General features: G+C 44.4%; 1 protein-coding gene across 2 annotated transcripts; it reads left to right on the top strand.

The window, feature by feature from the left end:
- The first annotated feature begins 711 nt into the window (after nt 1-711).
- On the top strand, nt 712-19,866 carry PRSS23 (serine protease 23). 2 transcript variants are annotated; one of them, XM_006936864.5, is made up of 3 exons: nt 712-880; nt 1,218-1,350; nt 18,315-19,866. In XM_006936864.5, exon 3 carries the CDS (start codon nt 18,328-18,330, stop codon nt 19,456-19,458), a length of 1,131 nt encoding a protein of 376 aa, XP_006936926.1. In that variant the 5' UTR covers nt 712-880; nt 1,218-1,350; nt 18,315-18,327; the 3' UTR covers nt 19,459-19,866. The 2 variants fall into 2 exon arrangements, with proteins under 2 accessions (XP_006936926.1, XP_023095121.1); XM_023239353.2 differs by lacking the exons at nt 712-880; nt 1,218-1,350 and adding an exon at nt 10,498-10,624.
- The last annotated feature ends 1,033 nt before the right edge of the window (nt 19,867-20,899 follow it).

Below are 20,899 nucleotides of genomic sequence, written 5' to 3'. Positions count from 1 at the left end.
TACGGATTTAATAGTTCAATTTTATTGCACCCTTACAAAAAGAGAGAGAGGGAGAGACATCGCCATCTCTTGTCCTAAAAGGGAAGGTAGCTTGAGTAACCTCACATTACCAATATGCCATTTATACAACTGGGAGGTCACTGTAGTTTAGGACCGGGCTGGGCCTTCCTGGGTCTTCCCACATTCGAACCGAGTGCCTTTTTCATTTCAACACTAAAACAAAAACTATCATGTCACCTTGGAATGACTGGTGGCACGCTGCCAGGAAGAACTAATTTTTATTGGCAGCATAATCCCCAAACTGCTCTGTCACCTGTGATCCCTCTATTTGATGGAGGACACCCACTGCTTACCTGGGCAGTAAGCTCTTGCTCTAGCATAATCAGCTGTCCAATTAGGGCTTCTGCCAGCCTCGAGTAAAGAGACAAAATATCTGTGTGCCCCAGGAAAAGCCAGAGGACCCCAGCAAGCTCAGGCCCACCAAGAGAGCATGAGGTTTAGGGGTGTTGTGACTTCAGAGCTGCTTACTAGTAAAATTGGCTCATGTCTTGATTTTTCAGGGACGGGGACGATAATGTGAACTCCTTACAGACGCCACAGGATCTACGGCTAAGTGTTCTTCTCACTAATTTTAGTCTGCCGGAAACCCGGATAAAAAGTCACTCCTCTTTGAAGGAAGTCCCTACCTGCAGCTGCTGGTGTCAGTACAGGACTCTCCTCCCAGCGTGACCTTCATTGCTCTGTCAGGGCGACAGGCTCTTCAAAGGCTCTCTCTGAAGAGCCTGTCACCCTCTGAACGTGCCCTTCCTCCAAGAATACAAGCTGCAGCACAGGGCACCTGTGGGGCCACCAGCTCTGACATCCACTTGCCTTCATGTGGGTAAGTTTCCCACGCTGAACCCCACCCCCACCCCCCAGGCTTCTATGAAAGGGCTTTCCCTAGAATCAGCCTCCCTGGTTCAGGCGGAGAACTAGCCCTCCACAAGGCATTCTGCGGGCTTTGAAGTGCAAAAAACAGTGGTGATTATTCTTGTTGTTTCTCTAAACTGTGTACCAAGGGCAGCGGGAGCCAGGTGATCCTAGGTTTGAAATAAAACAGGTTAGTGATCTGAAAGAACAGGAAGGAAATTGCTCTATAGACACAAACCCTCCTGCTTTACCCTCGGGCTGGCCCTCCTGATTGTGCTTTCAAAACATGAGAAATCGCTCATTCGCAGGCGTGGTGGTGGTGGTGAGCTGGTCCTGGTGAGCTGGCATGTTTTCAGTAACCCCTTTTGCACTGAGGGGCAGGAAAACCAGAGGCCAAAGACTGTGCCTAAGGAGTGCCAAACAATCTGCTGAAAACTAAACGTAAGTCTTAAATTTAGCTCTTTGTTGTCTGTTTTCAAGGTCAGATTGACTGAAGATGTCACTGAGAACAGCTAAACTAGCTTCCCTTTTATCTCCATGCAAAAGGGCTCCCCATCACCTATAAAATACCATCTATTTGGGGCCTTGCTACAATAAGTGGGGTTTTGTGCTAAATGTGTGAAGGCTACAAATTAACCAACTCATGATATCTTCCTCAATTAGCTTTTATACTATCCATAGAGTTCTTTGAGTAAATAATAATAATAATACTAAGTAGCTAATCTAACTGGAGAACCAGGCACCATACTATTTTGATGCATTTCCTAATTTAATCCTCACTATAACCCTGTGAGGAAAGGATTGTCACTGCCCTATTTTGCAAATGAGGAAACAGAGGCTTTCCCAGTGTGCTGGCTATTCTCTGCCCACCGCCACCCCACCCCACCCCCAGCAATTCTCCACCCTTCGCTGCCCTGCTCTGTGCCCATGAGGCTGAGCCTTGCTGACACCACAGCCCAGCTCTCCTGTCAGCTGTCTTTGGCAGGCTCCAGAGGTCAGAGAGCAGGAAGAGAAGAGGTCAGGGTGTTTCTTTCCCACTCCACCCTTCCCCTGTGCCAGATCTCTGGCAGTGGCTGCCACTTCCCTGGACCATGCAGTTCTGGCAAGAGGCCCCCTCCAAGGTGCTCACCTTTGGGGGCTCTGCTCCAGCCTTTCCTCCCTTCCACCTCCCATCTGAATAGCAGTGATGGCTTCTCCCTGTTGCTAGACCTTGGGTACCCTCTGGCCTTGTTCCTTCCCTCATCCCTTTTCTCACCTCCACAAGTAACTACTTCATTAAGTCTCTCCACTTGAACCAATTAAGGGCAAATTGTGTTCTTGTCAAGACTCTGACTGATACATCCAGCAGAAGTGCAGACCAGAGATTCAAACCCAAAGTATTCAGTGGTTGGGGAGAGGAAAGGTAAACTGAGAATAAAAGAAATAAAATTAAAAGAGCCATAAGAAAGTTGTAGAAAGTGTTATGGAAAATCAAAAGCCAACAAAAACACTTTGGAGAGGAATGAGACATTGTGTTAGGACTTTAATACATGAGTAGAACTGAGACAAGGGGATATGAAGAAAAGAGTTTCAAATGCAAACAAAAGCATTGACGCAAAAAAGCACAAACCACATTTTGGGAACAGAAGTGGTTCAGTACCAGAAGTGGAATAAGCTTCCACAAGAAGTGGATGGTATTTCTCAAACTGCAGCCTATAGAATTCTACTGTTCAACGAATGTTCTACCATATTGAAGAGAAGAGTCCATAGTCAAATAAGACTGGATAACTTTGATATAAAGGAGCTTAACCAGGTTTCTCTACTCAGGGCTTCTCAGAGCATTTGAAAGACCAAGACGTATATTTGATTACCTTTTTTTTTTTTTCATGGACAGTCTATTTTAACATCTTCCAGAAGTGAGAGATGACATAGAGTTTGGAAAACACATGTTGTCCAATACCCTGGCAGACCAAATCAGAATGCTAGCACCCAGAATTCAGAGCATATTCCAAGGGGTTCTGTAGAAAGTCAGTGGGAATGTTACAAGTCATGAGCAAATGATACCTACAACACCATCATGTAGCCATAGTATAAGTGGTGAAATGTAACAAGCAGGCCAAGTGGAAATTGAATTTGTTACCTTGACATGCCTTGTAAGGTAAAACTGGTGAAAGGGCATCAAACAGAAATTTGGATTTATATCCTAGGAAACATTGGAGCTCCCACGGTAAAATCTTATACACAGTGAGTCCTGCTCCTAGTGACTGGCAAGCCAAATGATTTCTGACCTGATATTTTAAGCAAATTAGAATTTCACTTATTAACTTATTCAATCATTTATTAATAAAAATCAATTGAGCTTACTATGAGCCAGGTTCTCTGCTAGATTATAAAGGAAAACCATAAAGACAAGAAAGAAAAACAAGACAGAGTGTCTGCTGATAAGGAGTTCAGGACCACTTGAAGTTGAACATGAAAATATATATAGTTGACCCTCAACAATGTCAGGGTTATGGGGTGTTGTATTACAGTACTGTACTGTATTTACTGAAAAAAAAAATCTACACATAAGTGAACCCATACAGCTCAAACCAGTGTTGTTTAAAGGTCAGCTGTAGGGGGGCCTGGGTGGCTTGGTCAGTTAAGCAGTTGGTTAAGCATCTGACTTCAGCTCAGGTCGTGATCTTGCAGTTCTTGAGTTCGAGCCCCGCGTTGGGCTCTCTGCTGTCAGCTCAGAGCCTGGAGCCTGCTTAGGATTCTGTGTCTCTTTCTCTCTCTCCCCCTCCCCTTCTTGCACTCTGTCTGTCTCTCTGTCTCTCAAAAATAAACATCAAAAATTTTTTTAAAAATAAAATAAAATTAAGGTCAGTCGTAGTTAACAATTTTAGGCATAATGTCAATACAATTCTCTGAAAGCATAGAAGATGAATTTACATATACAGCAATGAAGGGGTTAGAAGACTTCAGAGAAGGGTTGATATTTGAGCTTGAAGTACAAGTAAAATTTGCCAGAGGAAAAAGGAGACAACTCTTGAAAGACACTGAATTTCAACATCCAGACCCCAGGGCGCCCGGGTGGCTCAGTTGGTTAAGCATCTGACTCTTGATTTCTTGATCGGTCATGATCTTGGGGTTGTGGGATTGAGCCACATGTTGGGCTCCATGCTGACAGCATGAACCTGCTTAGGATTCTCTCTCTGCCCCTTTATGTGCTCTCTCTTAAAAAAAAAAATCCAGACCCCATATTTAACCGCATAAAACCTTGCTCCTTATAAGACAGAAAAGAGAAAATCCAGTATTTATGGATTGACAGAAACATAAAAACAAAGGAATTTCCCCAAAATGCCCTTGAAAGTCATAGACATTCGGGAGAAAATTTTATAAAACGACTGTAAAGAGAATGACAAAAGATTATTAATGTCTATTTCAAGGCCAACAGCTCTGTTGCTTCTCCTTGAATTAAAGGAAGAAAAAACCCTTATTTTCCTTTTTGTTCTTGTTCATGAAGTCCAGTGTGCAAGTTAGAGCACTGCAGAGAAGCTCAGTGCTGGCCTCTGGAGACTTTTTGAATCTGACCAGAGAAAATGAGAAACACATAGTTATTTCAAAATGTTTCTAATTTTTCAGTTTAGAATAGTGCCCACAGTTTACAGGAAATTGCTAGTGCCAAAGCCTGTTTTTCTTCCTGATAATTTTAAATTGCTATATTCTTTTAAGTAGGATTAGAGTAAAGCTGCTCTGTTCTTTGCTATGCAGCTTTTTTTTTTTCCTTTTTAAGGGTACCATGTATACCAATGTGGCAATTTAACTCTTTGACTACTTTATATAGCAATCTTTTACATATTATACCTTCACATATTTATATTCGGAGTGTGCTTATATTTCTAAACACTTAGAATGAGTAACTTATACTTAACAAAAACAGGTTTTTTTTTTTTAAAGTTTCAAGTGCAATGCAAATACATTTGTTTTATCAAACGCTATAAAGATTTTTTTTGTTTAGTGGTTCTTTTTGCTAGCTTTTTAAAACAACTATGGTTAATTTTAGGTTTGTGGTGGGTTTTTTTTTTTTTTTTTACCATGTAAGATTTTAAATCTACCATCATAAGAAAAAAAAAATCTGTTTTGCCCTTGAAATCACTGACAAATCTATAGACAAAATCTATTTGTCTATAGACAAATCTATTGACAAATCAACCTAAAATCTATTGACAAATCTATAGGCAATATTACTGGTTCAACAGATGTTTGTGGAATAAATAATTGGTGGAAAAGGAGACAGACAAATACAAACCCTGGCTCCCATTTGAATCTACAATTTTTCCTAAATTCAATTCTAAAAAACTCTTGGTTGCTACAGACCAGAGCTCTGACAGGGAAACTTGAGGGTGGTTGAACAGGAGTCCTGAGATCATTTCTTCTTCGAAGGACTGCATCAAACTTTTTAGCATTGATGCTATAACAATTTGATTCATTCATTCAACAAATTTTAAAACATTTATCGAGCATTCACACTAGTAGTAGTAGCAGTAATTACGATAATAATATTGGTACCAGGTAAGTCCACTTTAGAATTTATTTTGTGCTGAGCCCTGGGCTTCGTACCGATTATGTGAGTCCTCACAATAGCCCTAAATTAGCCCCAGTGCACAGATGAGAAAAATGAGGCACGGAAAGTCAAATCCTTGCCCATGGTCACCCAGAGACTAGATGAATTCTAAAGTGGATCCAGGAGAGTCTCACTCCAGAGTTCCACGTTCTTGGCTACCCTGGGATCCCAAGGTAGGGGTGTCCCACAGGTAATGATATATGTGGGCCAACCTTCCACAAGGATTGCGGTGTTATAGATTCAAAGACTGCAGGAGCAGGGTCATGTAGGCTCTCTTTGTACAGATGACAAATACGGCTGGTAAGTGAGGTGATTTATCCAAGGTCACACAGACAGGTTTAGAGTGCCCCCTACCCGATCTCCTGTATTGTTTCTCATCTCACCTCTCTTCACTAACTACATGGAGCTGTATACCCTACTTAGCTGAGATATTATCTACCACCGAAAAATCCACATTATCACCCAAGAAACCACGTGGAAATGATTTTAAGTATGTAAATATAGCTCCTTAGAAATAATCCTCATTGGTAACTTTCGAATGGACTTAAATTTTTGAAGCTGCACATGGGTCTTAGACTCAAAAATTAGCACTAGAAATTGCATTTAGCAGTTTCAATTTAGGTTGGCTTTGGGTCTCTCCCCTCCCTGCTACCCTAAGTTTCCAATGATCTTTCAGTCTCATCTAGTCTGCTGCCCTAAGGCCATTTAACAGGACATTACTCAGTGATTTCACAACTGGAACAAAAGGAAGACAGAATCAAAAGGTTGTTTAGAGCTGGAGCTATGGACACCAGCAACGGATTCAACCTCCTTACTGTAAAGCCCGAGAAAAGGCAGGAAAAGGCAGGTTGGGGAAGCAACACAATACAATGAAAAAAGACTCCATCGGTTCCCTGGAGACCGGATTCTTACCAGCAGACACCCTGTATTGCAAAGCCTCAGTGCCTCCTACTGATAAAGTGGGTCTGTGACGGGGGGCTAATATAATGCTTGAATATGAACTGATGAAGCTCAGGCATGGGAAAAGAATTAATCGACTGCTACAAAGAATCTTGATTCTCTTGAGGAAGACCTTGACTTTCCTTGAGATCCATCTACTACCACAGAAGCCAATATGGCCAGGACTTATAATTGGGATGTAAAAAGAAGGAAAAAGAAAAGATGATTCTACCAAGAACAAAGCATAATGCTGGCAATTAGAAATGTGGTTCAGTTTTTCAACCAAGTTATTTTAAAAAATTTTAATGTTTTATTTATTTTTGAGAGAGAGAGCACAAGCAGGGGAGGGACAGAGAGGGGGGGAACAGAAGATCCGAAGTGGGCTTTGCACTGACAGCTGCAAGCCTGATGTGGGTCTCGAACTCACAAACTGTGAGATCATGACCTGAGCCAATGTTGGACGCTCAACTAACTGAGCCACCCAGGTGCCCCCCAAACATGTTATTTTAAATACCCCAAAGTTTATCCCTAAAGGTTGCCATGACTTCGGCTGATTTTTTTAACGGCAAGAAAGATAATTAAAACTTTAAAAAAATGTGATGAGTCAAAAAGATGGCAAAAGAGTGAGACAGACTGGGCAGAAGTCATAGCTGTGTTACTTAGTAGTATAACAAAACTGGGTCTCTTACTCAATCACTCTGGACTTCAGTCTACTCATCTGCAAAATGGGGACAATCCTCATATCTATTTTTCTGTTTGTTGAAGGTTGCATGTAATAAAGTGTACTTTACACTATTTGGCAGATAGTATGCATTGAATAAGCAATAGCTATAATTATGACACTTCAGTGCTAGTTCTGCCCCCTTCATTCACCCACTGAGTTGCTCACTTATACAGTGCAGGAACTCAAAGAGATAAGGCTTAGTAAAGACTTGATCACATCTTCATCTTTTGAGCTCCACCTCAAATTCTATCACTTCTTGGAAGCCAGAGTGGGAATTCATGATTCCCTCTTCCATGTTCTCTAGCTAGAAACTGATCTGGCCTATATCTCACTTGCTCCTGTATCTGCTTTTTTGTTTATTTCGATAGCATACCTTCTTTGGGGCGAGGGAGATCTGCTCTCTCTTTCACAGTCACTTTATATAGAATGGGCACTCAGGAAATATGGGGGCCTTGCCCTGAATGCATTTGTAACACTTGACTTACTATGTGCATGAAAAGTATTTGAGAATTATAATCATGGATTTGAACTGAGTTCTTAAAATGAAGTGAGGACCTTGGTTTTTCTGGTTTCGTTTTTGTTTTGGGGGCTGGAGAGTGGGGCAAATACATAAGGAAAAGCAAATATCTAGGATCAGCATGAGGACATCTGCTATTTACACAGGACATTTACCTTGGAGGCCAAAGTACTCTACAGATCTGTTGGTATTCTTGTGGCAATTGCCATGATAACCGAAGAGGCATGTAGTATCCCTTCCTTTCACTATCGAAACCCCCAGGAAACAGCACAGTGAGCGGCACTTGTTCAAGCCCTGAGTTCCTGTGGGTCATCTGCAGTAAGAGCTTCTTTGGGTAGGGAGCATTAGACCTGAGACTAGCTGTAGGAGTGGCGATAGGAAAGGGATGTGCTCTTGGGTCCTTCTGTTGCCTCAGTTTCTCTCTCTGGACGACGGGAATAACTATCTTATTTTCTACCATCCTATCTCCCCAGATTGGTTGCAGTGTAATTTTTAGGCAAACTGCCAGGACAAAGGAGCAATGAACGTGGGTTGAGGTTGTGTTAAAAGAGCTGGTTCCGAACCAGAGCTAAGGCACATTCTTTTCACGTAACAGATGTAACACTGGCTAATACTTATTAAGGGCTTACTATGTGTCAGGCAGCGTGCTAAGCAGTTTATGTGTATTAATTCACTCAATTCTTAAAACTACCCTATGAGGTAGTCTCCATTCTACAGAGGAACCAACTTAGGCACAGAAAGGTTAAGCCAGAGCTACACAGCCAGGAAGCAGCAGAGCCCAGGCTGTTCCGTCTTCCTGTGGCTCTCTCTTTAACTTGGTACCTACCACTATGCTCTGCGTGTAACAGGTGCTCGATAAATATTTGTTGAATTGGAGTAAAACTAATGAAACTCAAGCATGCTTGAGAAGTCTCTTCTTTCTTCTCTTCCTTCCAGTTCTGACCCCAGCTCCTCTATTAAGGAAGGTATTTGGCTTTTAATGCAGTTTCTCCCATTGGGAGCTACAGACCCTTGGAGATCCATAATGTGCGTTTTTCATAGTTTTCACATAAAATGAATATAAACACATTCTGGAGCGTTGGCATAATGATCTAATACCAAGAACTGTCTTACAGCTTCAAAGTCTATGTGTGCTACGCCTTGGGGCCAAGAGTTATAACTTTACCCATTGTGCTAATAAGAAAGGAATATCAGAAAGTTAACCTCTAAATGGTATAATAGAGTCAAGTGAAAGCCAAATGTTATAATGACAAAGGATGTGAACAAAGGTGTGGTAGCTGCAACTGAGGAAAGATGAGAGAAAACCGTGTCAGTATCTGACACCTGACACAGCATGAGAACTGACAGAGCAGACAAAACTCAAATGTACCTATACTTGGGCAGTCAGTACCACATGATGCTGGTAGTAGTCGAGTAAACATTGCTAATTTAATGTTATTGTTCTGGGAGGGGATTTCATATTTAATTTATAAACTTGTTTTGGCTTTATTCCAGAATTGTTCATAAGCTGTAACATAACATTATATCCAGTTTAATGTTTATATAGGTAACGTTATAAAAGAAACTAAGCCAATACCGGGGAGGCCTGAGAACATTTTGTCTCTAAAATGGCGGAGGATATATCGGTTTCTCTCACGTTTGAGAAACAGAACAGCACTTGCTGGGGGCTTTCCTGTTTAAAATTGCAAACACAAAATCATTAGTGTGCCCTTAACACCCTGGTGTGAAATAGCATGTTAGGCCCTCCCTTTCTGAGAGCTTGGACTTTGATGGGAGAAAGGACAGCTAAGAGGCCTGAAAGAAAAAATGTGCAGAGGCAGGTCATTAAAACTCGGTAAACTTCAGTTCCTTATCTCTAAAACTGGTTATCTGCAACTTGGCCGCAACTGTTTATCTGTAAAGCTGGTTCATAGAAGGCACTGAATAAATCGTCATCTCTGTTAAATACTGATGTACTTGGGAGTGAAGAGGAAAGCTCTAGCCCTAGGTTCCTATATGGAGTGGTCACCGGCCTGGCTGGGGGAGACCCGGAACTTGGGCTCCCAGCAGCGACTCAAGAAAGCAGGCCCGCCGGGCGAGGAGGTGGCTCCACCAGCTGGTGCCCCTCTGCAAAGCTGAGGCGGTGGGCTCACCAGCCCGCCCGCCACTCGGAAGCCACCCAGCCCTGCTGTGCCCCGGACCCTACGCACCCACCGAGCGCCGAAAGGGATGCCAAGCTTTGCTGGTCCTGCCACCGGGACGTAGCTCGGCGTTCCTGAGGAACTGCGTGACGGGGAAGGAACTCGGTCATCCCCTAAAAACTCAAGTGCACAGATTTTCCACAATTCCTCAATTTGCCGAGGTGTTCCCCACGCCCCAGGTGTAGCCCGCACTCTTAGCGCTAGGCTGGGGTTGGGGGACCACCTTCGGGGGCACCCGGTCTTCGCGAGCAGGCATTTGAGTGCAGGCGGCGAAGGCCCGAGGCTCGCTCCGGAGGCTGCGCCCGAGCCGCGGGGGTGCGCGGTGCCGGAAGGGTGAAGGCGCGCGGCTCCCAGGCCGGGCGGGCCCTCCGCGAGACCGGCGCGGACTGGCGCGGAGAGGCCGGGACCGGCGACAGCCGCCGCGCCGCGGGGGCCCACCTGCGCGGACCGCACGGCGACCCCCGCTTGGGGGAGTGCCGGAGGCGAGGGGCGGGGGCGGGGGCGGGGGCGGGGGCGGGGGCGCGGGCAGGGTGCGGGGGTGGGGGGCGGGCGGCGGCCGCGCGGCTTCCCCGAGGCCGGAGGCGGGGCGGGCGGGCCTCTCGAGGCGCGGGGGGCGGACCCGCCCGCTGCCGGCGCCGCTCGCCCGCCCGCCTGCTCGCACTCGGTCGCGCCGCGGGGCAGGCATGGGAGCCGCACGCGGCCTCCCGGCGCCCACACCTGTTTGAACGGCGCGGCGAGCCGCGGCCCCGGCGGGCTGCTCGGCGCGGGTGAGTGCGGGCGCGGGCTGGGGGCACCGCCGGAACGCGCGGGGAGCGCGGCGCCGAGAGCAGCGGGACAAAGGGCCGGTGCGCGCGGCTCGGGGTGACTTGCGGGCTGCGTGCGGGGGCACCCGAGACCCCGCCGGGCCGCCTTCGGGGCTGGAGGGCTGGGACCCGGGCTGGGAGCTTCGCGGAGACTCCGGGGCTGCGGGGCGCTAGCATTCACGCAGTGTCACGGTGCAGCGGGTGGGAAGGACGGATTTGAAAGTGCTATGTTGGATGCTGGGTGGGAGTAGGGAAAGAGCCGGCTCTGGGCAGTTTCGCCTGCAGCTGGGCTGTGACAACACCCCCACCTCCCCCGCACGCGCACACCCGCACCCACCACCACCTCTTACTTTCTTTGAGTTTTGCATGTGTGTGTATTCCAGCATGATCCGAGAATTAATTTTTAACTCTGGGCACGTGATGATGAACACATCCTAGCCAGCAAAGAAAGGGCAAGCAAACACAGGTTGGGGATTAGGATAGGATCTTTTTTCTGGAGCCTTGGGTGATGACTGCGTGTTTCCCTGTAAACTATCTGTGAACTATCATCGTTGTTGGAGGCAAATGTTTCTTCTACGGCCTGTGGACATTCATCCCGAGTTAACTTTTAGATAAAAGTTTGCAAAGTTTAAAAATTGTTTTAAAAGAGGAGGGAGAATAATTATCTCGATGAGGGAAAACCACCATTCCCCTCCAGAATACAAATTAGGGTTGCTTTCCAACATCTCACGAAAAAGCAGCTGATAAAAATCCTGGGTGTTTTATTGTCCTTTCGGGGACACCCACGGAGACTTTAGAAAAAGAAACAGCCCCTGGCTGGTGGAACGCTCCAGGTTGCTCAGGATCTGTTGTTGGGATGGTCTGGCTTCCCTCAGCCCCTGAAACGGAACATAAGGAGTCCCTACGTGCTCCTCAGGAGCAGATGGGCCAGTGGCCTTGCTGGAAGGGGTTGAATTTATAGTTTGAAGTCAGCTGTGGCCAAAAGCATAATGCCAATTAATAGAGGGTATTTACTGCACTTGTTTCAGGATCCTCCTGGTGTCCAAGACGTTTTAAACAGGCGGTAGGACTCTGGGTCTCTCCACAAGTCTGACAGGAGTAGATGGGAGGTGGAGTGGGGAGAAGGAATTTAGGAGATGCTACAAAAGCCACTATGTTTACTTGGGAAAGTTTGGTGGTAGGCACACCTTCTGCATTTGAGTAACTTGCTTCACCTGTGTTTTCCCCACTTAAACAGTCAGGAGATAACTTGTCATGCTTTCCTGTGCCTGAACTGAAAAGGAAGCTTCCTAGGTAACTAATAGGGATCCTATTTTTGTAACACTGACAACTTATTCAGTTAGATGGTGAATATGGGTGCACTTTTCTGTCTGTAGTTTAAGTGCCAAAGTGCCCATTAGTGGGTCTGAGAACATTACTGGCCCCGGTCTGCAGTGTTTAATAGCCTCAAGTTCTCCTGCATGTTTCTTCTCATTGATCCCTTAGGATTCAGTCCACCAGGCCTTATTCATGCATAACTCCCCCTGACTCTGGGGAATTCACATCTCCTAGTCTCACCACTGAATTTTATACACTCTGTTCTTGTTCTGTCACCAGGTTTGTCCCGAGCTCACCAGGGTAGTTCATTTTGCCTCAAATCTGAGAAAAAGTTAAACTTCGTTTGACCACAAGTTATGTTTAGGGTGGCTGGGCTTGTAAACGCCCTGCATTTCTTTCCTGTACAGGCTATAATTCTTAAACCAGTATGTGATTAGGTCTGTTTTCCTTTAACAGGTTCTGTGACTCAGGAAAATGAGAGCAAGCCTGGCTCAGAGGGTTCACAGAGCTTTGTTCGTTTTTAGGTATTTGCTTTAGGAATTAGCATGGTTTCACTGTTCAGTATTCCTGGCCACAGATTCCATGGAAAACCCTTTGTTATCCTTCCAGATGGTGTCCAAAACTTTTATCTCTACAGACTTTCCCACTGTTTGTTTCGACATTACTGTTTATAGTGGTCACAGGAATTCATCTGTTGTACAATAGAGAATGTATGTCCTGAGGATTAGATTTTTTTTTTTTCTTTTGCCCAGCACTTGTTTGCTGTAGGAGTTAAATCCTTCCCCCAAACTCTTGCCCTCTTGAGGAGACCTGTGTTGTTGCAGTTTTGAAAACTAAGGTGCAGCTCTAGGACAGAGAGGTTCCAGTGTCTGGTCTCCAGGCAGATAGATGTTGTTTGTACGTCTCCGATGATGTGCAAGGTCCCTTCACCATAAGATGATTAGTGGACCGTAAAGCAGCAGCATCCTCATAAACTATAAATATTTGTAGACAGTGGACAGCAGGACAGTGGCTCCTATTGAGTGACAAAACACAGAATGTGTAACTCTTATGCAGCAGATAGAGCTGGAATAGTTTCTGTATTACTAAACATGGTAATACACCTTACCTTTTCTTAGTTTCTGTATTACTAAACATGGTAATACACCTTAACTTTTCATCCTGTTTGTCATTCAGGCGATACATGAGGATACTTAGCTGAGAACTTTGAAAGATAAGGGCACCTGGGTGGCTTAGGTGGTTGAGCGTCGGACTCTTGATCTCAGCTCAAGTCTTGATCCCAGGGTCATGAGTTCAGGCCCTCTGTAGGGCTCCACACTGGGTGTGAAGCCTACTTCAAATAAATAAATATGTATATAATCTTTTTAAATGTAAAAAAGATAATTATATATGTGAGGAATCTTTAGCCAATAAAAGCTTATTTCTAGAAATGAAACGTTGTAGGCCTGAATTTTCTTCATCTGGATTTATATATAGTGAGGATAAGATTTGGAAATCATCATTCTTTTTTTTTAAGTATGCATATTTTCGTCAGTTCTATTTGGATAAAGTTATTCATTTGTGAAGGCAAGAGAATTTAAAGTTATGTAATCCATCAGTTACCTTTCCAATAATGAGATTATTAATGTTTATTTATTTTTTATTTGAGAGAGAGAGCACCTGGGAGAGGGGGAGGGGAAACAAGGGGGGGAGAGAGAGAGAGAGAGAGAATGAGAATGAATGAATGAATGAATAAATAAATGAATCCCAAGCAGACTCCATGCTCAGCCCGACTCGGGGCTTGATCCTACGACCCCTGGGATCATGACCTGAGCTAAAGCCAAGTCAGAAGCTTTACTGACTGAGTCACTCAGGTGCCTCAAGATATGAATGTATTTATTCTGTTTCCATCCCAGAGTGTTTGTTTAAATAAACTTAAAGGGGCATAGTGCAGGCTTGCTTTGAGTTTATAAAAATGGAAACAGTAATTGTGTCCTGGGAAATTATTCAGGAAATTATTATCAGGTGAGTTGAGAAATTAATGCAAAACTATCACCCTAATTTTTAAGCATCACGGTTATCGTTGGTGTATTAATAATGGGAAAGGGGTCAGGGTAGGGTGTGAATGCCTAGGGAAAGGGCCTTAGTGGGTGAGGTTTCCCCCTCACACTTTTCTGAGCCAGCACACCCAACCATTCTTCTACTCCATTCTTGAAAGCTGCCCTCTGCTGGAAGCATTTGTTTTCTTGGCCAACTGATGAGGGAAATCTGGTCTCCCAGATAGGCGAGAGATTAACAAGATACATTTTCCTTTTTCCCTCTCCCTCCTTCCTCTTTAATTGTGTGAAAGTAAGCTCCTGAGCAGTAAATGATGGTGCGGACCCTGTTTGTATACAACACGGTGCTTGCCCTGGACTTTTGTGACCCTGGAAAATTATAAAGTTAGAGAATCCCGGGCCTGAAATGACCAGCACTAAAAAGACTAAAGAGATCATCCAGTTCAGGTTGCTATTCAGAATAGTTTCTAAACTACCCTAAACACACATTTGAATAAGGGTGGGGGGGAGCAGCTTATAAAGTGTGTAACCTTTAGTACAGGTGTCAGTTTAAACCCATTAGGGAGCCAATTTATAATCAGTTATTTAAATGCTGTTAGATTGTACACCTGAAGCTTATATAATATTTCAATAAAATTTAAAACTTAATCAGTTGGAATAATTTGACCTGAATTAGTCTGCATTAATTTCTAAATCTGAATTAAAGTCTTTTTAATGCAGTTTTATAGTTTTCAGAGTTACAAAGAAAATTTAATCAAGATACGAAACATCAGAACAAGGTCTTATCACAAAAGTTAATGAGTTTAAGCAATAATATGGGAACATTGGGGACAATATTTCAGACTACTAGAAATTAGTGTTTTTGAGGTACCTAAAAAGTTTATCTCTAAAGGATTAAAGCTTCAGCCTACCCTGTTGGTTTATCAATCCTTTACTTATAGATGGCTGACTTCTCCTTCACTGGCTAAATGATCAGAATTTAAGTTGTAAGGGGTCTGAATTAGTAATATTATTTAATGAATATTGGATATTCTACCTAGAATATTTTGTGAGTTTATTCATTTATTTTGAGAGAGACTGAGACAGCATGAGCAGGGAAGGGGGAGAGAGAGGATCCCAAGCAGGCTCTGCACTGCCAGCTGCAGAGCTCCAGCCGGGGCTCCAACACTTGAACTGTGAGATCATGACCTAAGCTGAAACCAAGAGTCCATTGCGTAACAGCTGAGCCACCTAGGTGCCCCATCTACCTAGAATATCAATATTCGATAGAGAATATTCATATCCTAATAATAATCTGCAGTAGACTCTTTAGCATTCTCTCCCAGCGTTCTGTGATTTGTAAATGACCCCAAAGGTCCTTGGCACAGTTGTCTGTCATCTTTCTGAGGAACAAATTTGATCCTGTATGTTGGGAGGCTGCACTGAAGTTGTGGCTACTGAGAGAGCCTAGCTGACTGCCCAGCCCTCACACCCGGGAAAAGAGTTGTCTCCATTTCTCCAGACCCACTAGGTTCCAAAACACTTTTTTTTCTGTTTGAAAGGCAGATATTAAAAAAAAAAAAAAAAAAGCCATAACATCACTGTGAAATGAAACACGCTTCAAGGACTTTGAAAGCATTTTTTAAGCAGGCTTGTTATATAGGCAAAGCACTTAGAAAAGTGAGATTAGAGTTAATTCTGCCTAAGAGGAGGATAATTCATTAAGATAGGGTTCCTAGTCAAATATATTATTTTAAAGTGTGTTTGAACTAGTTTCAGACTCTTTCTTGCCATTCTCTTCCCTGACACCCTTGTTGATGGGTGTTTCTGTGTTGGGTTAAAGACAGATGGCACTGGAGCCGTTCTGCTGCAGTAGATAGTCCAGACTCTGCACTCCCAGGATCCAATTAACACTTATATTTCCGATTGAGATTCGAAGATGCAGGCTCTAGATGATGAGCATGTGAGACCAACACGTCTGCTGCTCAGTGTCAGCAGGCAACAGCATTCTCCGTGTTAGTCAAAGGGAGGAGGAGGTGGCGTGTAGGGGTCCAAGACCTGGCGCTCCTAGTACATATCACACTTGGCAGGTATTCTGGTGTGGGCGGTGTTTAGTTACGCGGACAGCAGCTTACATAGAGGAGAGGCTGTCCAGAACCTGGATATGTTTAAGGACTGGGTCCTCAGCCAGGATTTGGGGATAATCAGACACAGAGCCATCTCCTGAAGTTTCCTTAAGGGTTGTCCTCACCACACCTATCCCACCCCCGAAGTCCCCTTTGGGGAGGATGGCTTTACTAGCATTAGCATCCCCTCCCTCATCTACTTAGAGCCTTTAGTCAGGATTGTATCCACCCCTCACTCCCCCCACAACAAGCATGTGCAAACACCTGTATGCGCACACACATGTGCCCTATGGTTTTAAGGATTTAGAGAAAGAAGTAGATGTATTTCCTCCCTATAGAAGGGCCCAGGGACTCTTCCTATTTGGAAAAAGAGAAAGAAAGAATTTCAAACAATCAGGAAATCCCAAGGAATTGCCTTTTCCAGGAGCTCATTCCTTTTTTAGCCCATCCTTGTTTTCTCTGACAGAAGTGGAATCAGAAAGAAAGAATCAAGCAGAAAGGTCTCAGCAGTGGATGGGGCAAGCTCGCTTAGTGACGTTGGGAGTGTGGATTGTCATGCTCAGCTGGTCTAGATCACATCAGTGGGATTTTCCAGTTTGATGTGAAAGAAAGCAAAAGGCATCCAAAAGTTGCAGGCAGGTCTGTACTCTCAAAGTGGAAGAGAAGGGGGATGAGAAAATGGTTTCTTCGTCACTCCTGCTAGATAACAAAGCCTCTGAGACCTAACCCCTGCCTGTCCTTTTGGGAATGCCTCACTGTGAACAAATTACTCCACCTGCCACATCAGCTTCTCCTGAACAGAAGATTCACAGCTAGTCAGAGCCATCCGGTGCTTGAATACTTATGAAAGTACTCCCAATCTTGTGTTTAATGTTTTTCTTTTGGGATGATTGATCCAGATCTTTCAACATACACGTCAGGATAAAATCCAAACTCCTTCATTTAGTATACAGAGCTCTGCATAATATGGCTCTTGTCTGCTGCCCCACCATGCCCTTTCTCCCACCCTTGCTGAGCTAAATACAATAAATGTCTGAAATGACTTCCACTGTTGCATGTCTGTGTCCTTGCATACTGTTGTCCCCTGTAAGTGTCCCCTTCACACTGCCTTATGTTATCCACCTTCTCTTTACCTTCAACACCCGTCTCCAGCATCACCTCCCCTGAAATGGCTCCTCTGTTCTTGTAACTCCCCACACCTGGATTTCATGCCCTTTCCCTGAGTTACCGCATCATCCACATCCATCTCTGTCATTAGCACTCAGTGCGCATCATTCAAAACTGTGGGGTTTTTTAGCCATGTTAATTCATTCACTCTTCCATTAGTACAAGTATTCATTCAATAAATTTGTTCAATAAGTTTTTGTTGCGCGCTAGCAGAAGCCCAAATTCCAGTGATTCGGATGAGCCAGGAACATAATACAAACACCTGAAAAGTAACCAGCAGTAAACCTCACAACGTAATAACAGAGGCAATATTAGAGCTTCAGATCTTTGACAGAGATCCTGATAGTATACAACCAAATCCAAAGGAAGGAGGAATAGCTTGATTGTTAGAGACCTGGCTACTCTGGAACTAAATTTATAGTAGTTAAGTTTGTTTTAAATTCGTAGAAAAAAAAAAAGTCTCGTGCCCTCTTTGGAACCACTGAGATGAATTCCAGTAAGTGTTATGCTGTGGAGCTATAACCTTCCTTGATGCCCAGGTCATTCAGTCAGCTGCGTAATTTGAATTTACATGAGCACGTTGTTCTGAGGATTTTCCAAGCACATGCTGTACTGAGAATGAGCAGAAAGAAGGAAAGAAAGGCAGGTGGATCAGGGAGGTGGGAGAGGGCAGACATTTAGAATCCAGCCCAAAGAAGGTTCAAAATTACACAGAAACTGGGGCTGGTCAAGCAGCTCATCTGGGGATTAATGACGTTTGCACTCCGCCTCCCAGCTGGCCATCACTGGGGGCATCTTCAACACAGAAGGGAATGAACACCCATTCATTTTGAGCATGAAAAAAAACGTTCCCAGGTCAAGACTTTGTGTTGTAAGTGAGACCATTATCTAGGGATTCGTCTCCACACCCTGATTCCTGGGACAGTTCACAGATTTGGAAACAATGACAGGCATGCTGCCGGGCTGTTTCCTCAGTCAGTCGGTGCCGAGCCCCTTGCCCTCCTGACCTGCTTATCTTTGTTCCTACAGAGTGGTGCTCAGCATGGCGGGGATTCCAGGGCTCCTCCTCCTCCTCCTCCTCCTCTGTGCTGTGGGGCAGGTGAGCCCCTATGGTGCCCACTGGAAACCCACTTGGCCTGCTTACCGCCTCCCTGTGGTCTTGCCCCAGTCCACCCTCAACTTAGGCAAGCCAGACTTCGGGGCTGAAGCCAAATTGGAGGTGTCCTCCTCGTGTGGACCCCAGTGTCACAAGGGGACTCCACTGCCCACTTATGAAGAGGCCAAGCGGTACCTGTCTTATGAAACGCTCTATGCCAATGGCAGCCGCACCGAGACCCAGGTGGGCATTTATGTCCTCAGCAGTGGTGGGGGACAAGAGTCTTCAGGAAAGTCTCGGAGGAAGCGGCAGATTTATGGCTATGACAGCAGATTCAGCATTTTTGGGAAGGACTTCTTGCTCAACTATCCCTTCTCAACATCGGTGAAGTTATCTACAGGCTGTACGGGCACCCTGGTGGCAGAGAAGCATGTGCTCACAGCTGCCCATTGCATACATGATGGGAAAACTTACGTGAAGGGAACCCAGAAACTTCGAGTGGGCTTCCTGAAACCCAAGTTTAAAGACGGTGGCCGAGGAGCCAACGACTCGAGCTCAGCCATGCCGGAGAAGATGAAGTTTCAGTGGATCCGGGTGAAACGCACCCACGTGCCCAAGGGCTGGATCAAAGGCAATGCCAATGACATCGGTATGGATTATGACTATGCCCTCCTGGAACTGAAAAAACCCCACAAGAGAAAGTTCATGAAGATTGGGGTAAGCCCTCCTGCCAAGCAGCTGCCGGGGGGCAGAATCCACTTCTCTGGTTATGACAATGATCGACCAGGCAATTTGGTGTACCGCTTCTGTGACGTTAAAGATGAGACTTATGACCTGCTCTACCAGCAGTGTGATGCCCAGCCCGGGGCCAGCGGGTCCGGGGTCTATGTGAGGATGTGGAAGCGACAGCAGCAGAAGTGGGAGAGAAAAATTATTGGCATTTTTTCAGGGCACCAGTGGGTAGACATGAATGGTTCTCCGCAGGATTTCAACGTGGCTGTTCGAATCACCCCTCTCAAATATGCCCAGATTTGCTATTGGATTAAAGGAAACTACCTGGATTGTAGGGAGGGGTGACCCAGGGTTCCTTCCTGGCGGCACTTAGTGGTCTCCATGTACTTATTTTGGGACAGGCCAAATTTTGTCATTGGTGTGTGTGTGTGAGTGTGTGTGTGTGTGTGTGTGTGTGTGTGTGTGTGTGTGTAATGTGTCATAATTATCTTTTACCTGATTTTTAAAAATTGCAAGATGACTGGCTTTATTTGAAAACCGGTTTGTGTATCATATAGCATTTAAACAGGTTAAAGGCATTCTTTTGCATAGAAGTGAAAAAAAACATGCTGATGTTTGGGATGATAGGGAATATTTAGCAATTAAGTTAATCTTTTACTTTCTGAGAACTTTGATTTTTATTTCATCTGAACTTGTTTCAAAGGTTTATATTAAGTATGTGGCATATGGGAGATATAAATTCTTAAATTCTTATGTGTGTATGTATGTGTATTTTTTCCTGAGATTCCTCTTGTATTTTTTTTTAATGCCTAATCATTAATGTTTCCAGATGGCAGTGTTCCCTACCACATACAACCCTTAGGAAATTTCACGATACTTCTTAGACAGGCAGGTATACTATTTTTGGATTTGGAGGCATTTACACCGTAGTCCTTGACCAGTAAAATAATTTGTTAACTATATTGCTACACATCTTAAACTATATCTTACAGTAAGTCAGTATCCCCAGCTGCTTTCAGTGTTGAAATCATTTCTCTCCTGAAGACTGTTGCTCTGCTTTTGGGGAAGCCTCACAATGTGGCCCTGTCACCTTTGTGACACAACAGAGTAGGCAAGATCGTTTATGCCAAGCCCTCCATTTCACAGGATTTTCCTCACATTTCTGAACTAGCTATTTTCCAGAAGACAATAATCGGGGCCTAATTAGAACAGGCTGTCTCACTTCCCAGCTAACGGTTGTGGTCACACAAAAACAATCATTTCATTTTACCCCTGGAGTATAGCACATCTCATGTTTTATCATTTGGATGGACTGATTTAAAATGAATTAAATTCCAGAGAACAATGGACGTATTGCTTGGCAGATGTCACAACAGAATAACCACTTGTTTGGAGCCTGGCACAGTCCTACAACCTAATCAAAATTATTCTACATAGTTTTCAGTGTGGTTTCAGGGAGCTATGTACTTGTGCAGCTTGGAAGCTTTCCTCTTTTACTTTATAGTAAAAATACTGGGATGGCGCTTTAAGAAAAACCCAATAGGACATTTTCCCCACTAGCTTTAAAAGGGCCTCTTTTACTGGGATGCTTTAGGCTACAGGCACATATGATCAAGTACAGTGGCAAAACTGGAAATTGGGAGAATGAGAAGCAGATCAGAATCACCACTCCTGTCAATGTCTTTGTGAATGTCTTATCAATATGATAATCACAGTTTCTAAAGCAAAGAATTTGACTTATTTTATGTTTTCATTTTATGCATCTTAGCCTGAGCACATCTTCTGA

Source organism: Felis catus, chromosome D1, assembly GCF_018350175.1.
Source record: "Felis catus isolate Fca126 chromosome D1, F.catus_Fca126_mat1.0, whole genome shotgun sequence".
NCBI classification, from domain to species: Eukaryota; Metazoa; Chordata; class Mammalia; order Carnivora; family Felidae; genus Felis; species Felis catus.
Note: the sequence above shows the minus strand (reverse complement) of the source record. Positions and strands in the feature narration are given on the sequence as shown.

What these genes read in the sequence shown, in the direction of transcription:
- PRSS23 (XM_006936864.5), top strand. Translation starts at nt 18,328, where the DNA reads ATGGCGGGGATTCCAGGGCTCCTCCTCCTCCTCCTCCTCCTCTGTGCT.